This window comes from Boleophthalmus pectinirostris, unplaced genomic scaffold (assembly GCF_026225935.1).
Source record: "Boleophthalmus pectinirostris isolate CB_2022bp ecotype Guang Dong unplaced genomic scaffold, ASM2622593v1 HiC_scaffold_3, whole genome shotgun sequence".
NCBI classification, from domain to species: Eukaryota; Metazoa; Chordata; class Actinopteri; order Gobiiformes; family Gobiidae; genus Boleophthalmus; species Boleophthalmus pectinirostris.
The window spans coordinates 38,241,828-38,257,446 of record NW_026571299.1 but is presented as its reverse complement, the minus strand read 5'-3'; the positions used below and the strand labels follow the sequence as shown (position 1 = coordinate 38,257,446).

Sequence of the window (15,619 nt, the reverse complement as noted above, 5' to 3'; positions counted from 1 at the left end):
ATTCGCAGTGAAAAATTACACAGCAAAAATCCAAGATGCCAAGGCAGAAGCAATAGATCATGTGAGCGGAGAGGACAGGGGCTGTTTCCTATTGGCTGTTCTCATCTGTGGGCGGGGTTTACACTTAAGAAATCAATGAGATGAGGTTCCAATGAGGCTAATTCTGACCGATCAGATCACTTCACTGCACCTCCTGTTTGTTTCCTGTTGGTTACTAAGTTAGATCGGATCACTTTGGATCGATTGCTTCTGCCTAGGCATCTTGGATCTTTACTGCGATTTATTTTTTTTATTTAAATATAGTACACACACGTAAACAAATTTCAGCAACTAAAATTCAGAATAAAAATAATTCAAACATCTTTTTTCAGAGTTAAAAAATTCAAAGTGAGAAATTCAGTGGTATTTAAAATTCAAAATCTAATGTAACAAATTATCTTCCATATATAAACCTGAAAGGGGGAAATTTAAAACGTTATGAAACAAAATCTCTACTGGATTTATTGCAGGGTTATGGTGTCCAGAGACAGGACTGGTTAAATAAAGTGAAGTCCATCATCACTCTCATGTTTAACACTTGCTTTTGTCATTGTTCACTGTAACTTAAGTTTATCCAGACTTTAATAAAAAGGAAAAGAATGCTCCACTCAACACTGGCAGAGGAATTAAAATACTAGGCCTACTTAATTGGATTTAAGAATAGTCATTGGCGAATATCAGTCAATCCACAGTTACAGTCTGAGTGCGCTGCATACTGATTCACTTTATTTCCAACATAGTCACGTTTTTCCTATAAGTCACTTTTAAATAAATCAATAAAAAGCCATAGACGATGTGCAAAGGAACGGAAGTGGACGTGAAAATACCATTATTGGCTACCCATGGCTCTGCTAATGAATGCTATTAATGACAAATAGTTTAAAGTACAGTAATGATTTAAAGTGAGGTTAATTATTAAACTATGTATTGGAGTCTGGAGTCTCTACAAAGCATTTTTAGAATCAAATTGTAATCCCACTGGGTCTGGTCAAGTGGTAATGGAGGGAAACAGGGGCAGATTTTTTACATTCAAATGTCTCTTATTCAGAAACTAGAGGGACTATTGAAATAAGTAAAGTATCAGAATGTAGGAAAGAGTTACACTCCAACAGGGTCAAGTTAAACCTGTGATATTCTTTCAAGTTGTTGACAAAAAATTTAAAAACTCATGTCGGTAACGGAGGGAATGAAAATATGCAGCACTTTTTTGGGCAATAAATCCAAACAGTGATATAACTAGTGGTTCTCACTTCCATATCCTTAACAAACTGGTTTGAATATTTGTTTCATATAGTTTTCTACCATATGGTACAAGATTAGGCTGAAAAACCTCTTACTTTTTGACTCATGAGATTTTTTATTAAGAAAGGTCATGGTAACGGAGGGAAAAGTAACGGAGGGAAAATTGTGTAAGCAAGTAGAAGGTGCAGGATTTTACATCATTTGTCATCTTTTTTCTTCCAAATACTTTAATATTACTTCAAAATTAAAGGAAACTATTTCTATAAAATATGTCAGTCCTTCTAAGCAAATTTTTATCATTTTAAATATATATTTTTTTTTTAAATCATGTACCTTCATCATCAGTTCAAAGATGGAATAACACAAGATATGATGAAATACATCCATTTATTTACATGATTTGCAGGTCTTTGAAATTTGGGAAATAATTTTTGTTCCATGTTTCATACATGGTCTGTTTAAAACATATGGAACTTTAGAACCAAAAATGGTACAGAAAAAAGGTCAACAGTTTCATAAACTAGAGTACATATGTATCTGTTCAATACATTTTTATATCAGATGCATTAACTTGAATTTTTGGCCTTGCTGTTTACTTCTGCTTGACTGGGCCCCACTATATAATAAGAATAACTTTGTATATTTAGCACAGTTCATTTACCAGTAAAGCAGTTTCAGGATCAGATGTTAATATACGTCAAAACCGTTATATTGCATCACTGCTTTTACATGAGCTACTACTGTAAACTGTTCTTTATTCAAGCGTGTATGGACCGAACTGAAGGAAGCAGACAGACTGTGTGCTGTGGAGGTAGAGGTGAGCACACTGATAAGCCCCGTCAGAGCCGTGACTCCTGATGACCGCTCTGCACCAGGAGTGAGACCAAACACAATACGTCACATGTGAGTCCACTGGAAAGTTCAGTTATTTCTCACAGTCTACACACCGCCTGCTTTGCTCAAGGGCACGCTCTAAAATACACACGCTCACCTCCACATCACTGTCATTATGCACTTATGAGTATAACATTTAGATCATTGCTAACTGATAGTGGCAAAATGTCTAATTCATTACGAAACAAACATGCTGTGATGTGTTTCCCTTTTTAGGAACGGTCACAGTTTTTTATATAGCGCTTTTCTACCTTCAAGGCGCTCAAAGCACTTTACATCAAGAAACCTCTCACCCACGGACGTCCACACATCAAAAGCATGCCGACCCCGGGGGCAAGGTGGATTAGGTGTCTTGCTCAAGGACACAACAACAGCATTCATCTGGGAGCCGGAAAAACGCGCCGCCGAACTGTGGGCCAGTGGACAGACTCTCTCATCTGAACTTCTGTCCTCATATCAGCGTTCTGTCGGTGGAGCGTTCAATCAATGACCCCCGAGGTTGATGGTTTGATCCCATTTCTCAGCAGTACATGCCGTTTATGTGCACTTGTACACTTTTCTCTGGTGTTTCGCGGTGTTCGAACGTGTCAGGGTGAACTGTTCTTTTATGTAAAACCATTTGAAAACAGAGAAGAAGAAAAGCAAACACGTTGACCATTTAAAGTGCGTTATGCAACTTTCCGGAGGATGTTATTGCTTTACCAGGAATGTTCCACAGTATACTTTACACAGTATATCTACTATACACAGTAACTTTTTTTTTTCTTATAGTTCATAAATATAAATATAATTAAAATATGCAGTCTGCTGCTGTTTGCTGCGCTGAGGATATTATCGTTGTCATCCACTTTTCTAAATAAGACAGGTTGCTTTTCATTGCGCATAATGTTTTGGCAGACTGGCAATTACACGAGTGTGGGTGGAGTATGTTCGTGATCGTGTGACTCGGAGAGCGCGCCAACGAGAGAGAGAGAGAAGGAGTGAGAGAGACAGAGGGAGAGGGAGAGAGAGACAGAGAGAGAAAGAGAAAGCGCGGGAGTGAATGGGAGCGGATTGTGTGACGAGAACCACGGACACTCAGCGCACTTCCCCGTTGTTCCCCACATGATTTCTTTGACCACAGGCAGGTGACCACTCAGAGCCCCGAACTGGAAAGGGTTCAAGGGGAGAGAGAAGCGGAGAAGGAGCGTGCCATAGATGGATTGGTTTTGATCTGACCGCAGTTATTTTGCACTTATTTTTTTTTTCCTCTTCCACCGCTTGCGTTTGTACTATAGCAGATTTCTCTGCAGTAATGATTACGATTAAGTAAAAGTATGACAACTGAACCCAGCGTGAACTGCCTTTTTCACACCTCTGAAGAAGGAATTATGCCCTGGAGTTATTATCTGGCTGCTTCACAATCCTGCGTTTCCATTGTCTTTGTGGGCACGTCACGTTGGTAGTTGGTATCTCTTGTATTTTTTCTTTTTTTTTTTTTTTTTCTTTTTTTCTTTCTTTTTTTTCCCCTAAAAGAATGGGAGCTCAAGCAACAAGCGACAGTGGCTGTGTGCAGCAGTGTCCGTCGCACTCAAAGAAGGGTGCATTGGAGAACCACACGTTCATTTAGGAATTAAAGCAGCACTCGTGTGTATTTGGCACCTGCGCTTTTGAAAATCTGCGTGATTTTCCAAAACAGCAATGGTCTCAGGTGTTGGATTAAGGGAACTGTCCTGAGAAGTGCCTTGAGATTTAAGCTGCTGTAACTGTGCATAAGGAGGGATTTATAAGACGACCATGGCCAGGTTTTGTGTTATAAACACACATCAACTCAAAGCTGGTTTCACGTTCAAAGTCTTGTGGATGCTTTACGCGTTCCTGGATGTGACCGGCTCTCAGGAGATTTACGCACCGCACTCCATCCGTGTGGAAGGCGATGTGACGCTGGGGGGGCTCTTCCCGGTCCACGCCAGGGGTGTCCCCGGGATGCCTTGCGGAGATATCAAAAAGGAAAACGGGATTCACAGACTGGAGGCAATGATGTATGCGCTGGATCAAATAAACGGCGACGAAGAACTGTTGCCCAACATCACTCTAGGCGCGCGAATTCTGGACACCTGCTCACGAGACACGTACGCGCTCGAACAGTCGTTGACTTTTGTCCAAGCGCTCATCCAAAAGGACACATCGGATGTGAGGTGCACGAATGGGGAGCCTCCGGTATTTGTCAAACCCGAGAAAGTTGTGGGTGTGATAGGAGCCTCGGCCAGCTCAGTGTCCATCATGGTGGCAAACATCCTGCGCCTCTTCCAGGTCAGTGTGGACGGGAATGGTCTGTAATAGAATATGTTTGGGTGGCAGGAGCTGGCTGCACACTTTAGGGCCTGGGTTTTGTCTAACGCTTTGACTTGGTCCTTCCTCCTCACCTGTTGAATTAAATAAATTGCTGTAGTTACTACACCTTTTGTTTTGTCAAGCTATTGGCAACAATTTCCAGTACCAGAATAAGATCCCAGTTAAGGAAATCAAGATGCAAAATCAAGCTTGCTCAATTGAGTATTAAATTAAAATGTTATTTAGTGTTGAAGTAAGCATTTATATATTCATAGGAGCTTGTGTCCTGCTCGGCTGCGCCTACAACTCTGAGCTTAACAATGTGAAGGCGATTTACCTTGTGCATCAACTGCACCTGTACAGCATCTCACAGACTGTTCAAAACTGGAGAGCACAGGAAATATGTTTTAGATTTTTGTAACAACATGCATTCATAAAATAGGCATTTCTTATATATGCATTTCCATATATTAAGAAATTCTCACCAGCTCAAAGAAAGACTTGTCTTATTTTACTGTTAGTGCAATTTGCTCCTAGGCAGTGTGATGACTTATTTACCAGCGTTATCATTACTGTCTGCCACATGGCTTATGTGTGCTTATGTAACTCCTTATTTCCGGCCCTTGCAGTCAAAATTAGATACATTGCATTAGATGCTGCAGGTGTGATTTCTCCCTTCATATTTTTAACACTCCCAGACGACATTTGTAATCCTATTCAATTCAACACAATAAGACATATTTTCTGCTATCTCTGCAGATTTTACACCTACCACTTAGCATTGTCAGCTCCAGGTAAGCAGGTTTAGTGATTCAAAAATATGGACATAAATGATAACAAAACTGAAAAGTCACACCATTAAAAAGCACACAGGTCAGTATGAAGGAAGGAGAGCAGGAGAGCAGCAGTGAATCAGTTTCATGAGTTCACTTTTGTCACTCATTAGCAATAAAATAAGATAGCAAACTGTAATTGCTGATTTTACAAATAAAAGTAGATCAAACATACTTTATAATCCACTATAGCATACAGCTATACCCTTGCCCTATAATGCAAGCTTGACATTACATGACATAAAAACCTCGATGGCGTTATCAAGGCTTTTGGAATAGTGCTGGTGCTGCACGTCTTTACACTGATATCATCCAACTACCAGATGGTATCAACCAACTCCACCCAGACTCTTACTGCATGTTACTTTTTACTTAAATTTAACAAAAAAGATAAAACATTTTAGAAAGCCAGACAGGTCACCCTTTGAAGTGGCAGGTTTCCAGGTACTACCAGTGAAAAGGTACCTGTGCATCTGCTCTTCCATCTCACTGCTCTGTTGAATCAAATTAGAGGCACTTTATTTTCTCCTGTGATAGAAACACATCATCCACCCGCAGCTGTTTTCACTCCACTACACACATGATGCTGGCTTAGTTGGCACCAGTGTCACAGTACAGCGACGCAGTGAGGCTTCAGAGTGTGGACTGAATTACCCACTGTACACAGACAGTGAAGGCAGGTCTCCCAAACAAATGTACCAGGCATAGAGCATGACTATGAACTGTACAACACTGTATATTATTTGAGGTAAAGTGTTTTTGAGGCCTTGTTTAAATGACCATTTTACACTGACTATAATACCACAGTTTGAACTTTATTATGCTTTTTTGTATTATTTCTAGGTAATGAATTTCAGTAATCCAGTTGGCCGATATTTGTACTTTTTAAGGTATCAGTTATCAGCCTTAAATCTTACGCAGAGGCCGATATTTTGTTTTTGTCTAACCAGCTGCTTGCAGAGTACACATAACGTCTTATTTGAACATTTAAATGCAAAGAGATAACAGTAAAAAATTGGTTTGTGGTAAAGAAAGGGCTGTGAGTGAGTTTGTAGTAAATTTGAATTACAGAATTTGAGGAAAATAATCAAAACCGGCCCCACGTATAGGCCTAAATATCGTCCGAGCTCATCTACTATCGGTTTCTAAGGAGTCGAATTAATCAGTATTGGTATCAACCAAGAAAAAAAAACCCATATCAGTTCATTTCTAGATGTAAATTGAATTGTGAATACATGTAAATAATCTTTAACATCGTAATGGCACAAGGGCTTGAGCATCTACATACTCTGCCCTGTCCTTTTTGGTGGATTGGACCTCTCAAAGTCATTTTACCTCCGACTTTTCTCCGCTCTCCTTCCCCGATGTGCTTCATTAGGCCCTAACACCAGTTGACTCATCCCAGATTGAAGATGCGGGACCATTTAATCCCCCTTGTCACAGCGCATTATACAGAATAGGCCCTGTTAATCACCTCCACGAGCAGAACACTAAACAAAACTTAACTTTACTTAAAACTGGGGCGCACGAGTGAATTCTGTCATTCCCAAATATTTAAAGGGTCCGTATTAGACTCATTTCTGATCTGTTAAAATGTTGCTTCCCCACTAAAAAACATACCCGGAGTTGTGTTTTGTTTCATAACGCACAAACCCTGCACATTTAGGCTGATTTCTACTCTCAAAAAGAAAACACAGCGCACAGAAATCACCTTAAAATGTCATGTACGGAAAGTGCTCTGCTGTATGACCACACTCCATACACCTTCAATAGAATCATTTGGATAATTTCAGCCCTAGAATTGCCAGTCTTTACTGAACTGAAGATAAAAAGTAGATGTTAAGCTGAAAATTTCAGCTTCATGCAAAGTGGAATAAGAGCATTTTGAGCTTCAAAGCTATGGGCAGATTCATTTAAAAAAAAAAAAGGGTTACTCAATGTGTGAATGAAACAAAACACAACTCTGGATATGCTTTTGATGAGGTAACAATATTATAACATGTCTTAAAGCTCGAAAGAATCAATTTAGCCATTTACCGTTTAACAATATGGGGCTTTAAAACGGCACTTTACGAGAAAATACGACCTCTGCAAGCTGTCAACATCTAATTATGAAATATTTTATCAGTTGCAAACCTGACTGAAGGGGTCTGCAGTTGGATGGTGGCCCAAAAAATCGTGAAGGTGAATGCGAGAGATGTGCCAAAAAGTAGTTGAGAGCAAGAGACCAGTTCAATTTAAATATCAACTGCCTCCTTCACAGTTTAATACTATAACCTTTTTTTTAATTGCAGAATCTGAATGGTAACACCAATTGGCTTCTATAATTTGGACTCGGTATTTGTATCAGCTGTTGTGATCATCCCAGTTAATGGGCAGTGGGCTACAGATCATTACCCATACGTAGTGCGTGGTTTGTCTGGTCTAAGTGACAGTGTAAATGTCTGTAATGAGGCTTGCACTCATTTACAGCACAAAATATGCATGGTCTTTTGGCACTTACCGAAATTATTACTGTGAAGGATCAGTTCATAATTCATCTTTGGATTCTTCTCTAATATGCATCATTTGACCTACTCTCAAAATATATGTCATCTTACTCAAGTGAAGTGTTGATCGACACTTAGGAGACACATGAAACATTATTCATTAAAGCATCAGGGCCCAGTCAAGCAGAAGTAAACAGCAAGGCCAAAGATTCAAGTTAATGCATCTGATTATAAAAATGTATTGAACAGATACATATGTACTCTAGTTTATGAAACTGTTGACCTTTTTTCTGTACCATTTTTGGTTCTAAAGTTCCATATGTTTTGAAACATGGAACAAAAATTATTTCCCAAATTTCAAAGACCTGCAAATCATGTAAATAAGCTGATGTATTTCATCATATCTTGTATTATTCCATCTTTGAACTGTTGATGAAGGTCCATGATTTTTCCAAAAGAAATGTATTTAAAATGATACAAATTTGCTTGGAAGGACTGACATATTTTATAGAAATAGTTTCCTTTCATTTTGAAGTAATATTAAAGATTTCGGAAGAAAAAAGCGAAAAATTATGTAAAATCCTGCACCTTCTACTTGTTTGCACAATTTTCCCTCCATTACTTTTCCCTCCGTTACCATGACCTTTCTTCATAAAAAATCTCATGAGTCAAAAAGTAAGAGGTTTTTCAACCTAATCTTGTACCATATGGTAGAAAACTATATGAAGCAAATATTCAAACCAGTTTGTTAAGGATATGTAAGTGAGAACCACTAGTTATCACTGTTTGGATTTATTGCCCAAAAAGTGCTGCATATTTCATTCCCTCTGTTACCGACATGAGTTTTTAAATTTTTTTGTCAACAACTTGAAAGAATATCACAGGTTTAACTTGACCCTGTTGGAGTGTAACTCTTTCCTACATTCTGATACTTTACTTATTTCAATAGTCCCTCTAGTTTCTGAATAAGAGACATTTGAATGTCAAAAATCTGTCCCTGTTTCCCTCCGTTACCACTAGACCAGACCCATCAGTATTCTCTTGAAGTTAGGTCGTATCAATTAGAGGGGTCTTTGGAATCTGTTAAGAAAACTTAATATTCATCCAGAAGTGATGAATATGAATAACTTGTGGTGATGGAAGGATCTGTACACAGGTAATAAAGACATGTTCTGGGGAAGTGCTGTTCTGATGTTGGCTTTTGGTCATTTTCTTTTTGCTGAGATTGTAAAAAAGATATGTCTAAAAGTCTAAATGTACTGTGGAACATTCTCCATGGAGATAGATATGTGTGATGCCATACTGTGGAAAAATATAGCAAAAGGAAACAAGCAGATAGAGGCCTTCTTCCAGGTCAAAAAAGAGACAGGTTTGTGGAGATGCAAGATCGCTCACAGTAAGGACATTTTTTTTTGTTAAGAGATGTTTCAGTCCAGTAAACATATACAAAAAACACATGCTTTTATTTACTTTATTTGTTTGGCTAAAAGTTACATTCTGGGACTGTAATGTACCTACTATTCACACATTCTGTTTTGTTTGATGGCTACACCCACATGCTGCACATCTCAACTTCCAATTCATGATTCAAAGTTTAGTACTGATGATTGAAGTATGATGTTGTAACCCAGTGACCTAATTCAACTTCATTTTGAAATTGTCTTGTTGTCTTATCTGTTAGATTGATTACAAATGATATAAAGCTCCTTCCAACAGCCTGTTATTTGTTCTAACTGTAGTCACTAGAGAGTGAGACAGGAAGTAGGACTGAACCATCCCCCTCTCAGGTTCTCTTCTACCTCCATGTTTCTGCTTTTTAACTGCAATCCTCTGGTGGATAACTTTCAGTGCTGCACATTCCATTGCACTGAGTTAATCTGAGACCCCAGAGAGGCCGGATCTGCTCTCAGCTGCCTCCCCCCTTGTTTTGGGGCGTCTTTGTGTAGCTTCCCGAGCCTGTCACAGCTGCTTGGGAAGCCTCTTTTCCCTCGCTGTCTCCACTAAATATAAAGGAAGCGCTGTGGTAGTCAGTGAGCCCTTTGAGACTAAACACAACCACACAGGCCATTGGTAATGGATGGATACGGAACTCCAACTCTGATGTGTGAAACAGTGGGGGTGAGATATTAGATTCTTTATTGATAGATTTAGATAGTTGGCAATACTTTTATGTTTCCTTGAAACGTAAAAGTCCACTGGGTAAATCTGTATTACCTTGCGCTTGCCTACAAGGACACGTTATTGCTTGAATATTATTGAAACATAGGCATCTTTACTGTGACCCGTGTCACCGCTCCACAGACCTGACCTATAACTTGACCTGTTGGTACCACTTAGGGACCTACAAAGATAGCTCATACTATGTCATATTACTATGGAACTTTCATGGCAAACCAACAAAATATACACTGAAACAAGCAGCTGGCGGACTCTTCATTACAACAGTACACCTTTAAACATTTCAAACAGAAGCAGTTATTTTACTGTACTATGCAGTTCCCATAGGAAAAAAACAGAAACCATCCATCAGATGGTGATGTGGTTATTTTGTTGTGCCTAATTTCTTTCCTGTTGCCAGCAGCCACATACACTTTTGATGCTGCATGCTTCCTTCTCAAATGATGTCAGTAATGCTAAGGCTAAAGTATGTGACCTACATGTTGCAGTGGAAGGAAAGAAATCTTGGATCAAGAGTGCGCTGTAGCCTACTTACTGAAACCATTCAACTATAACTTTTTGATTTGGCACATAACAAAGCTGCTTTTAGCCCTGTTTATAACATAATGTATTTGGATGCAGGAGGATCTATGTTAAGATAACATCTGTGTCATTTCGTACAATTTTAAAACATTCCAAATTACCCCCACTCATACTGTGCTGTTGTATCTCAAAAAGGTCTCAAGGAGAGTGTGCACACTGTACAGAGCGATGGACCTATTCAGTGACCTGTTCACACTGTATGGGGGACATAAGCCCGATGTGGGGCCCCACTTTTAAACTCCCAAAACATCATAGAAATACATTAGCAAACTTAAGTACAGCTTTGTTCAAAGTCCAAGGCTTTTGCCACTAAACTTTTGTGGTGTTGTGTGTGAAGTGGTTTGTTCAGAAGATGTTTCAGAGTCTTATCAGGCCGCTCACCTCCACGTCTCGCTCCAGCCAGCGGAGTTGTGTTTACATCCACCTGCAGCTCTATTTTATCATGCACACAGTTCAGTAGTGCTCTGATCCTACAACTCACCACAAATATCAAATTTGTGTGATAATTCTATGACGTCATCGTGAGCAGGTAATCACAGCTCGTAACCCTCTGTACTCTCAATGACACAGATGCAGAGGAGCTGAAATTCTGCATTTTATGTGTCAAAATGAGCCTGAAAATCACACAGTGTGAGCACAACTTTAGTCAGTTTTGAGCAAAACTAAAAGTACAACACTGAAGCCATGCGTCTTGCACCAAGTGCAAACTCAATCAAAGTTTTACACTAATAGAATGCTTAAGTGCTAAACAAACATTGCCCCCACCCTGCCAGACATATCCTGTATCCTCTGTGAACAATCGTCATAGAGCAGAAACCACTCAGTGAGGCAAATGACTTATTATCCAACAGGAAGACATTGTTTGTGTTTTCAAATAAACCTACAGTGAAGTGGCTAATATATGACATGGGTAAAGAATTGATTTGGCTCCTAAACAATTGCATTATCTTTTCCGACAGCCAACACAACTTCCTTTACATTGTCTTAAAAGTGATTGCAATCACACTTTCTACAATGACCCTCTAATTGTCTGTGATTAAATGGAACTAAATGTCTAAATGGTTCCTCCCTAAACTGTTCAAGTATGCAATTCCATATTTTTCCCTTCTGATTTCACACTTTTCAAGAGAGTATTAAATGTTACTTCCACATCCCATTGGCATTCATTGGCAAAAAGTTCCAGCTTTTACGTAAAACAAAAGGAAATGTATAGAGAATATATAATTGTATATTATTACAGTTTTACATGGCTACATTTGTAAATTGTCTCTATGGTTCTCCTACGCTTTTTATAACCTCAACATTATCTAGTTCAGATTAACATCTGTTTATCTGGTACATGACTACACATGCCAAAATTGACCTACATTCTCTTATGCTTCTTTCATATAGTCTTTGGTGTCATTATCAACATTTATTATCTATAACTATATCTATGCATCCTATGCACCTCCAGTGTTGTCTACCAGCAGAAAAGCAATACTTACTGATGTGTTATTGCTAAATGGGAAAAGTACTACAGTACATACTGAAAACTACTACATGCATAGTTCATCTCAAATTGAGTAGTAGGTCTTATTGTAATGGTAAACTGTGTCAAGCTTGATCGCTATTTCTCGTTCACAGCACGTTCTAATTTAAGATGTGATCTTCGTATATGATTAGTGGAGGCCTGATTCCATTGTATATAAGCCAGCTGCTAATCCACTGCTGCAAACAAGGACAAAAGTATTTATGAAGCTCTGTGATTCTAAATGACTGCAAGTAAAGTGTAGATAGGCAAAAGTGTCCTAGTTCTGCTTTGCCGCCTTACTCTTCTATGCAACAGAACGGTGCTTGTTGCCATGGCTACCATTCAATGCTATTTCATCCTGCACCAGTTAATTACAATCCAATATATATCTGTTCAATGAGGCCTCATCCCATAGCATTTGTATTCATTGGAATGGGATGGTGATGTATTAAGATCATTGAAGTAGGTATGAAGTCATCAACAGCATTAAAGACCCACTATCACTGTCCAGATTAGAAGGATCTATTGATTATTTACAGTATTTTAAGGACACTAAGGCATTTGTTTTGTTTTGTTTAGTTTTTTACACAAAATTGGTTATTCCAAAAGTATAACCTCTTTGAAATGTATTCACTTTTGCCCTTAGGCCTACTTGTTCCATGAGTTTATGTGACCTGTGCTATGAGCTGTCATATTATGAGTCTCCATTTCTTGTGACATTGCTGAAGCTTTTCCGGGAGACAGCAGGACAAATGTCGCCCTCAGTGTGTAGATTTTCAGGACACACATCTTAAAAGGGGGCCACTCATCTCTCCCATGTACAAGATTTATGTGTTGCCAACTTGGCCCATCCAAAAGTCAAGGACATATCAGAGGGACACTGACTGTGATGGAGTCTGGGAAGATGTCCAGTGTGTGGTGGGGGGCTCTCTGCATGTCTCAGCGGATGTAGCGCTCATGTGACTGGCAAAAATGTGTTTGGATATGGCCAGGCAAAGAATGGTTCACTGTTATGCTGTTTGAAAGTTGAATGCCTAGTTTTGCAAATGAAATGTATTAAAAACAAGCAAAAAGTAAGGGGCAAATGTGGTGCATAACAGATATAACATGCATTGTGTGTCTAACTTTTAATCATACAGACTTACTGTTAAACTGTTTTCTGTGTACAGCAGTCTTAAAGATTAGACTAGAGCTAAATACAGTCATGCAGTATTTGTGACTTACAGATGCACTTTTGGACTAGATACAGCTGTGAACATATTCTGCAATTATAGAGGAAGAAGATGTTATGGTTAAAAATAGCTTTTTGTGCAAAGGGGGAGAACAACAGAAGTCTCCTGTGTTAACGTCTAATGCTTGTCAACCACCCATCCACTGCAGCCCTCTCCCATAGGAGCTCAGTGTCTTTGTATCTACTGTGCCATCACGAACTCACTGCAAAACATCTAATGTGTTCAACTTTGCACATGCTTTGATAGGGAACTGCACCAACAATCAATATGAGAGTATCTAAATGATATATGCTAGTCACAATATAAAATATTTATTGAATATTCAATAAAATATCTGTTATATGGCCAAAGTGACTTATAATCACACCCTTTCACATATGACATATATAGCTTTCAGATTCCTTGGTGATTTGTGTGATTTCCTAAGAAAGTTCTTCAAAGATTTAGAATCATAAAGACAATTCCTATGCATTTTGATGGTATGGGCAAAGCCAAGGGAGAAGTCCAAAAGGGCTTGTTTTGCACACTGTGAAGAATAGACTGAGTCTCTTGTCCTCAGCCCACTGTCAGTGCTGCTCACACTGCCTGACTGATTCAGTGAAGCTCTCTCGCCCAAGGTCTGGAGATGCTCTAATTTTGACTCCGGTGTTGACTTCCACCAAGAATGACCTCAAACAAACTTCCAAGAAAATGCCCATAGTCATGCCAATGTCATGTCTTTCAGCCACATCTAATCAATACAATCCTCTTTTTTTTTTTTTTTTTCTTTAAGGTTTTAAAGTATTTGTGTAACCCATCTGTCAGTAATTCAGCGAGCACAATTTAATACAGCAGTGAAGGAATAAGCATGTATGCAAAACAAAGCAGTATGATGCCAGTGTGGTAGCTATTGTCTTTACTGTCTCTACAGATATGCAAAATAATCATGTGGGATATAACCCGGGCTACATGGCCTAATTAAGAAATTCATTATTTAGCAGTGGGGAAATGCTTGTTTGAAGCCCTGCACCATGCATTGTCCTATACCCTCATTAAAGAGTGATGCCAGCCCTCTGTGGTTATCTTTCATGCTCTGAAATGATCCTTATAGCTGCTGCTTATGGCAGCATTTTACTTACAACAATAACAATATCATAAATAATAACACATTTGTGATGCTGCATTAATTAAAAACAAATTTGACTTTAGTTATTGTCCCAACTGTTTTACATTCCATGGTTTAATATCACATGAACATGACCTTTTCTGTTTTCCAGGACTAGGCCATTTGTCATTGGTTGATAACCCTCGCAGTCACATTATATTCCACAACATTAACTGTTACAGTCAATTTGTACATTTCATTCACTGGCTGCCTATGTTAAATTATAGAGTGAGTGCATTAGAGTAAATACAGGTTTTGAGTGTAACAGCAGTGCTACTGCCTTTTTACATCATATTATTTCTCACTATGGCACCATTCAATATAAAACAAATCTTTCTAAATGACTCCATAGTTGACAGTTCGATTCCTGCCCCAGTAGTAAATGCTGTCAATATGTCAATATGGGTTATTGGGCATGACATCTAACCTGCCATGCCTGTCATGTACTGGTGGTCCTATCATTTTTTCATCCAATGATTGAAACATTGGTATGATTCTGGATGGAATAAAAGACCTACTGAAGCTATCCCAGCTCTCCAGTTTAATCCTTCAGTTTCTATATCACACAAAGTCCAGAGAGGGTGAGGTATATTGCCCCAAGTAGAGCAAGTCAGCCTTTTTTTTCAAGAGTGAAGATGGAAAGTGACAGTAAGTTTTGTCCTGACTCTGTCGACAGAGTTAGGAATTGTAAGGCATTTCATTAACTTCAAAATCAAAATACTGATTACTGATACACGGAGTCATGGTATTCCAAGAGTCTCTTGCATGTATTTTGAAATTCCTGTTTAAACCGTAGCCAATTATCCGGTCTTCCTGACATGCATGTAAATGTAATATGTGTCTTTTACTTGAATTGGAAGAGTTCACTAGAGCAGTCACTAGAACCCAGAAACACATTCATTTGTGGTAGCAACTGCAAGGTGCATGTTTAAAAGGAGCAATCCAGGCAATTAAAGTGTGGTTAACTTGTGCTTTTCCTTTATCAAACACGATGTCAGACCTGAAATATAAAGTAAGGTTTTGTTTGTTGTTTATGCTAATTGTAAGGTAATAAATCTTCCAAGAAGGAAAAAAGATCTAGGTACTGGATGCTTTTGTTTACTTTCAACATCATTTATCATCCAATCAGCATTTCAAAGATGCATATTAAATGGGTTAGT

The 15,619-nt window shown here is 38.7% G+C and overlaps 1 protein-coding gene across 1 annotated transcript in view; it reads left to right on the top strand.

The window, feature by feature from the left end:
- The first annotated feature begins 3,987 nt into the window (after positions 1-3,987).
- LOC110171149 (metabotropic glutamate receptor 7) overlaps positions 3,988-15,619 on the top strand; it is a 201,430-nt gene continuing 189,798 nt past the window's right edge. Inside the window, 1 exon segment of the mRNA XM_020936837.2 lies at positions 3,988-4,467. Within this exon segment, the coding sequence (XP_020792496.2) occupies positions 4,018-4,467 (450 nt within the window). The 5' untranslated portion in view covers positions 3,988-4,017.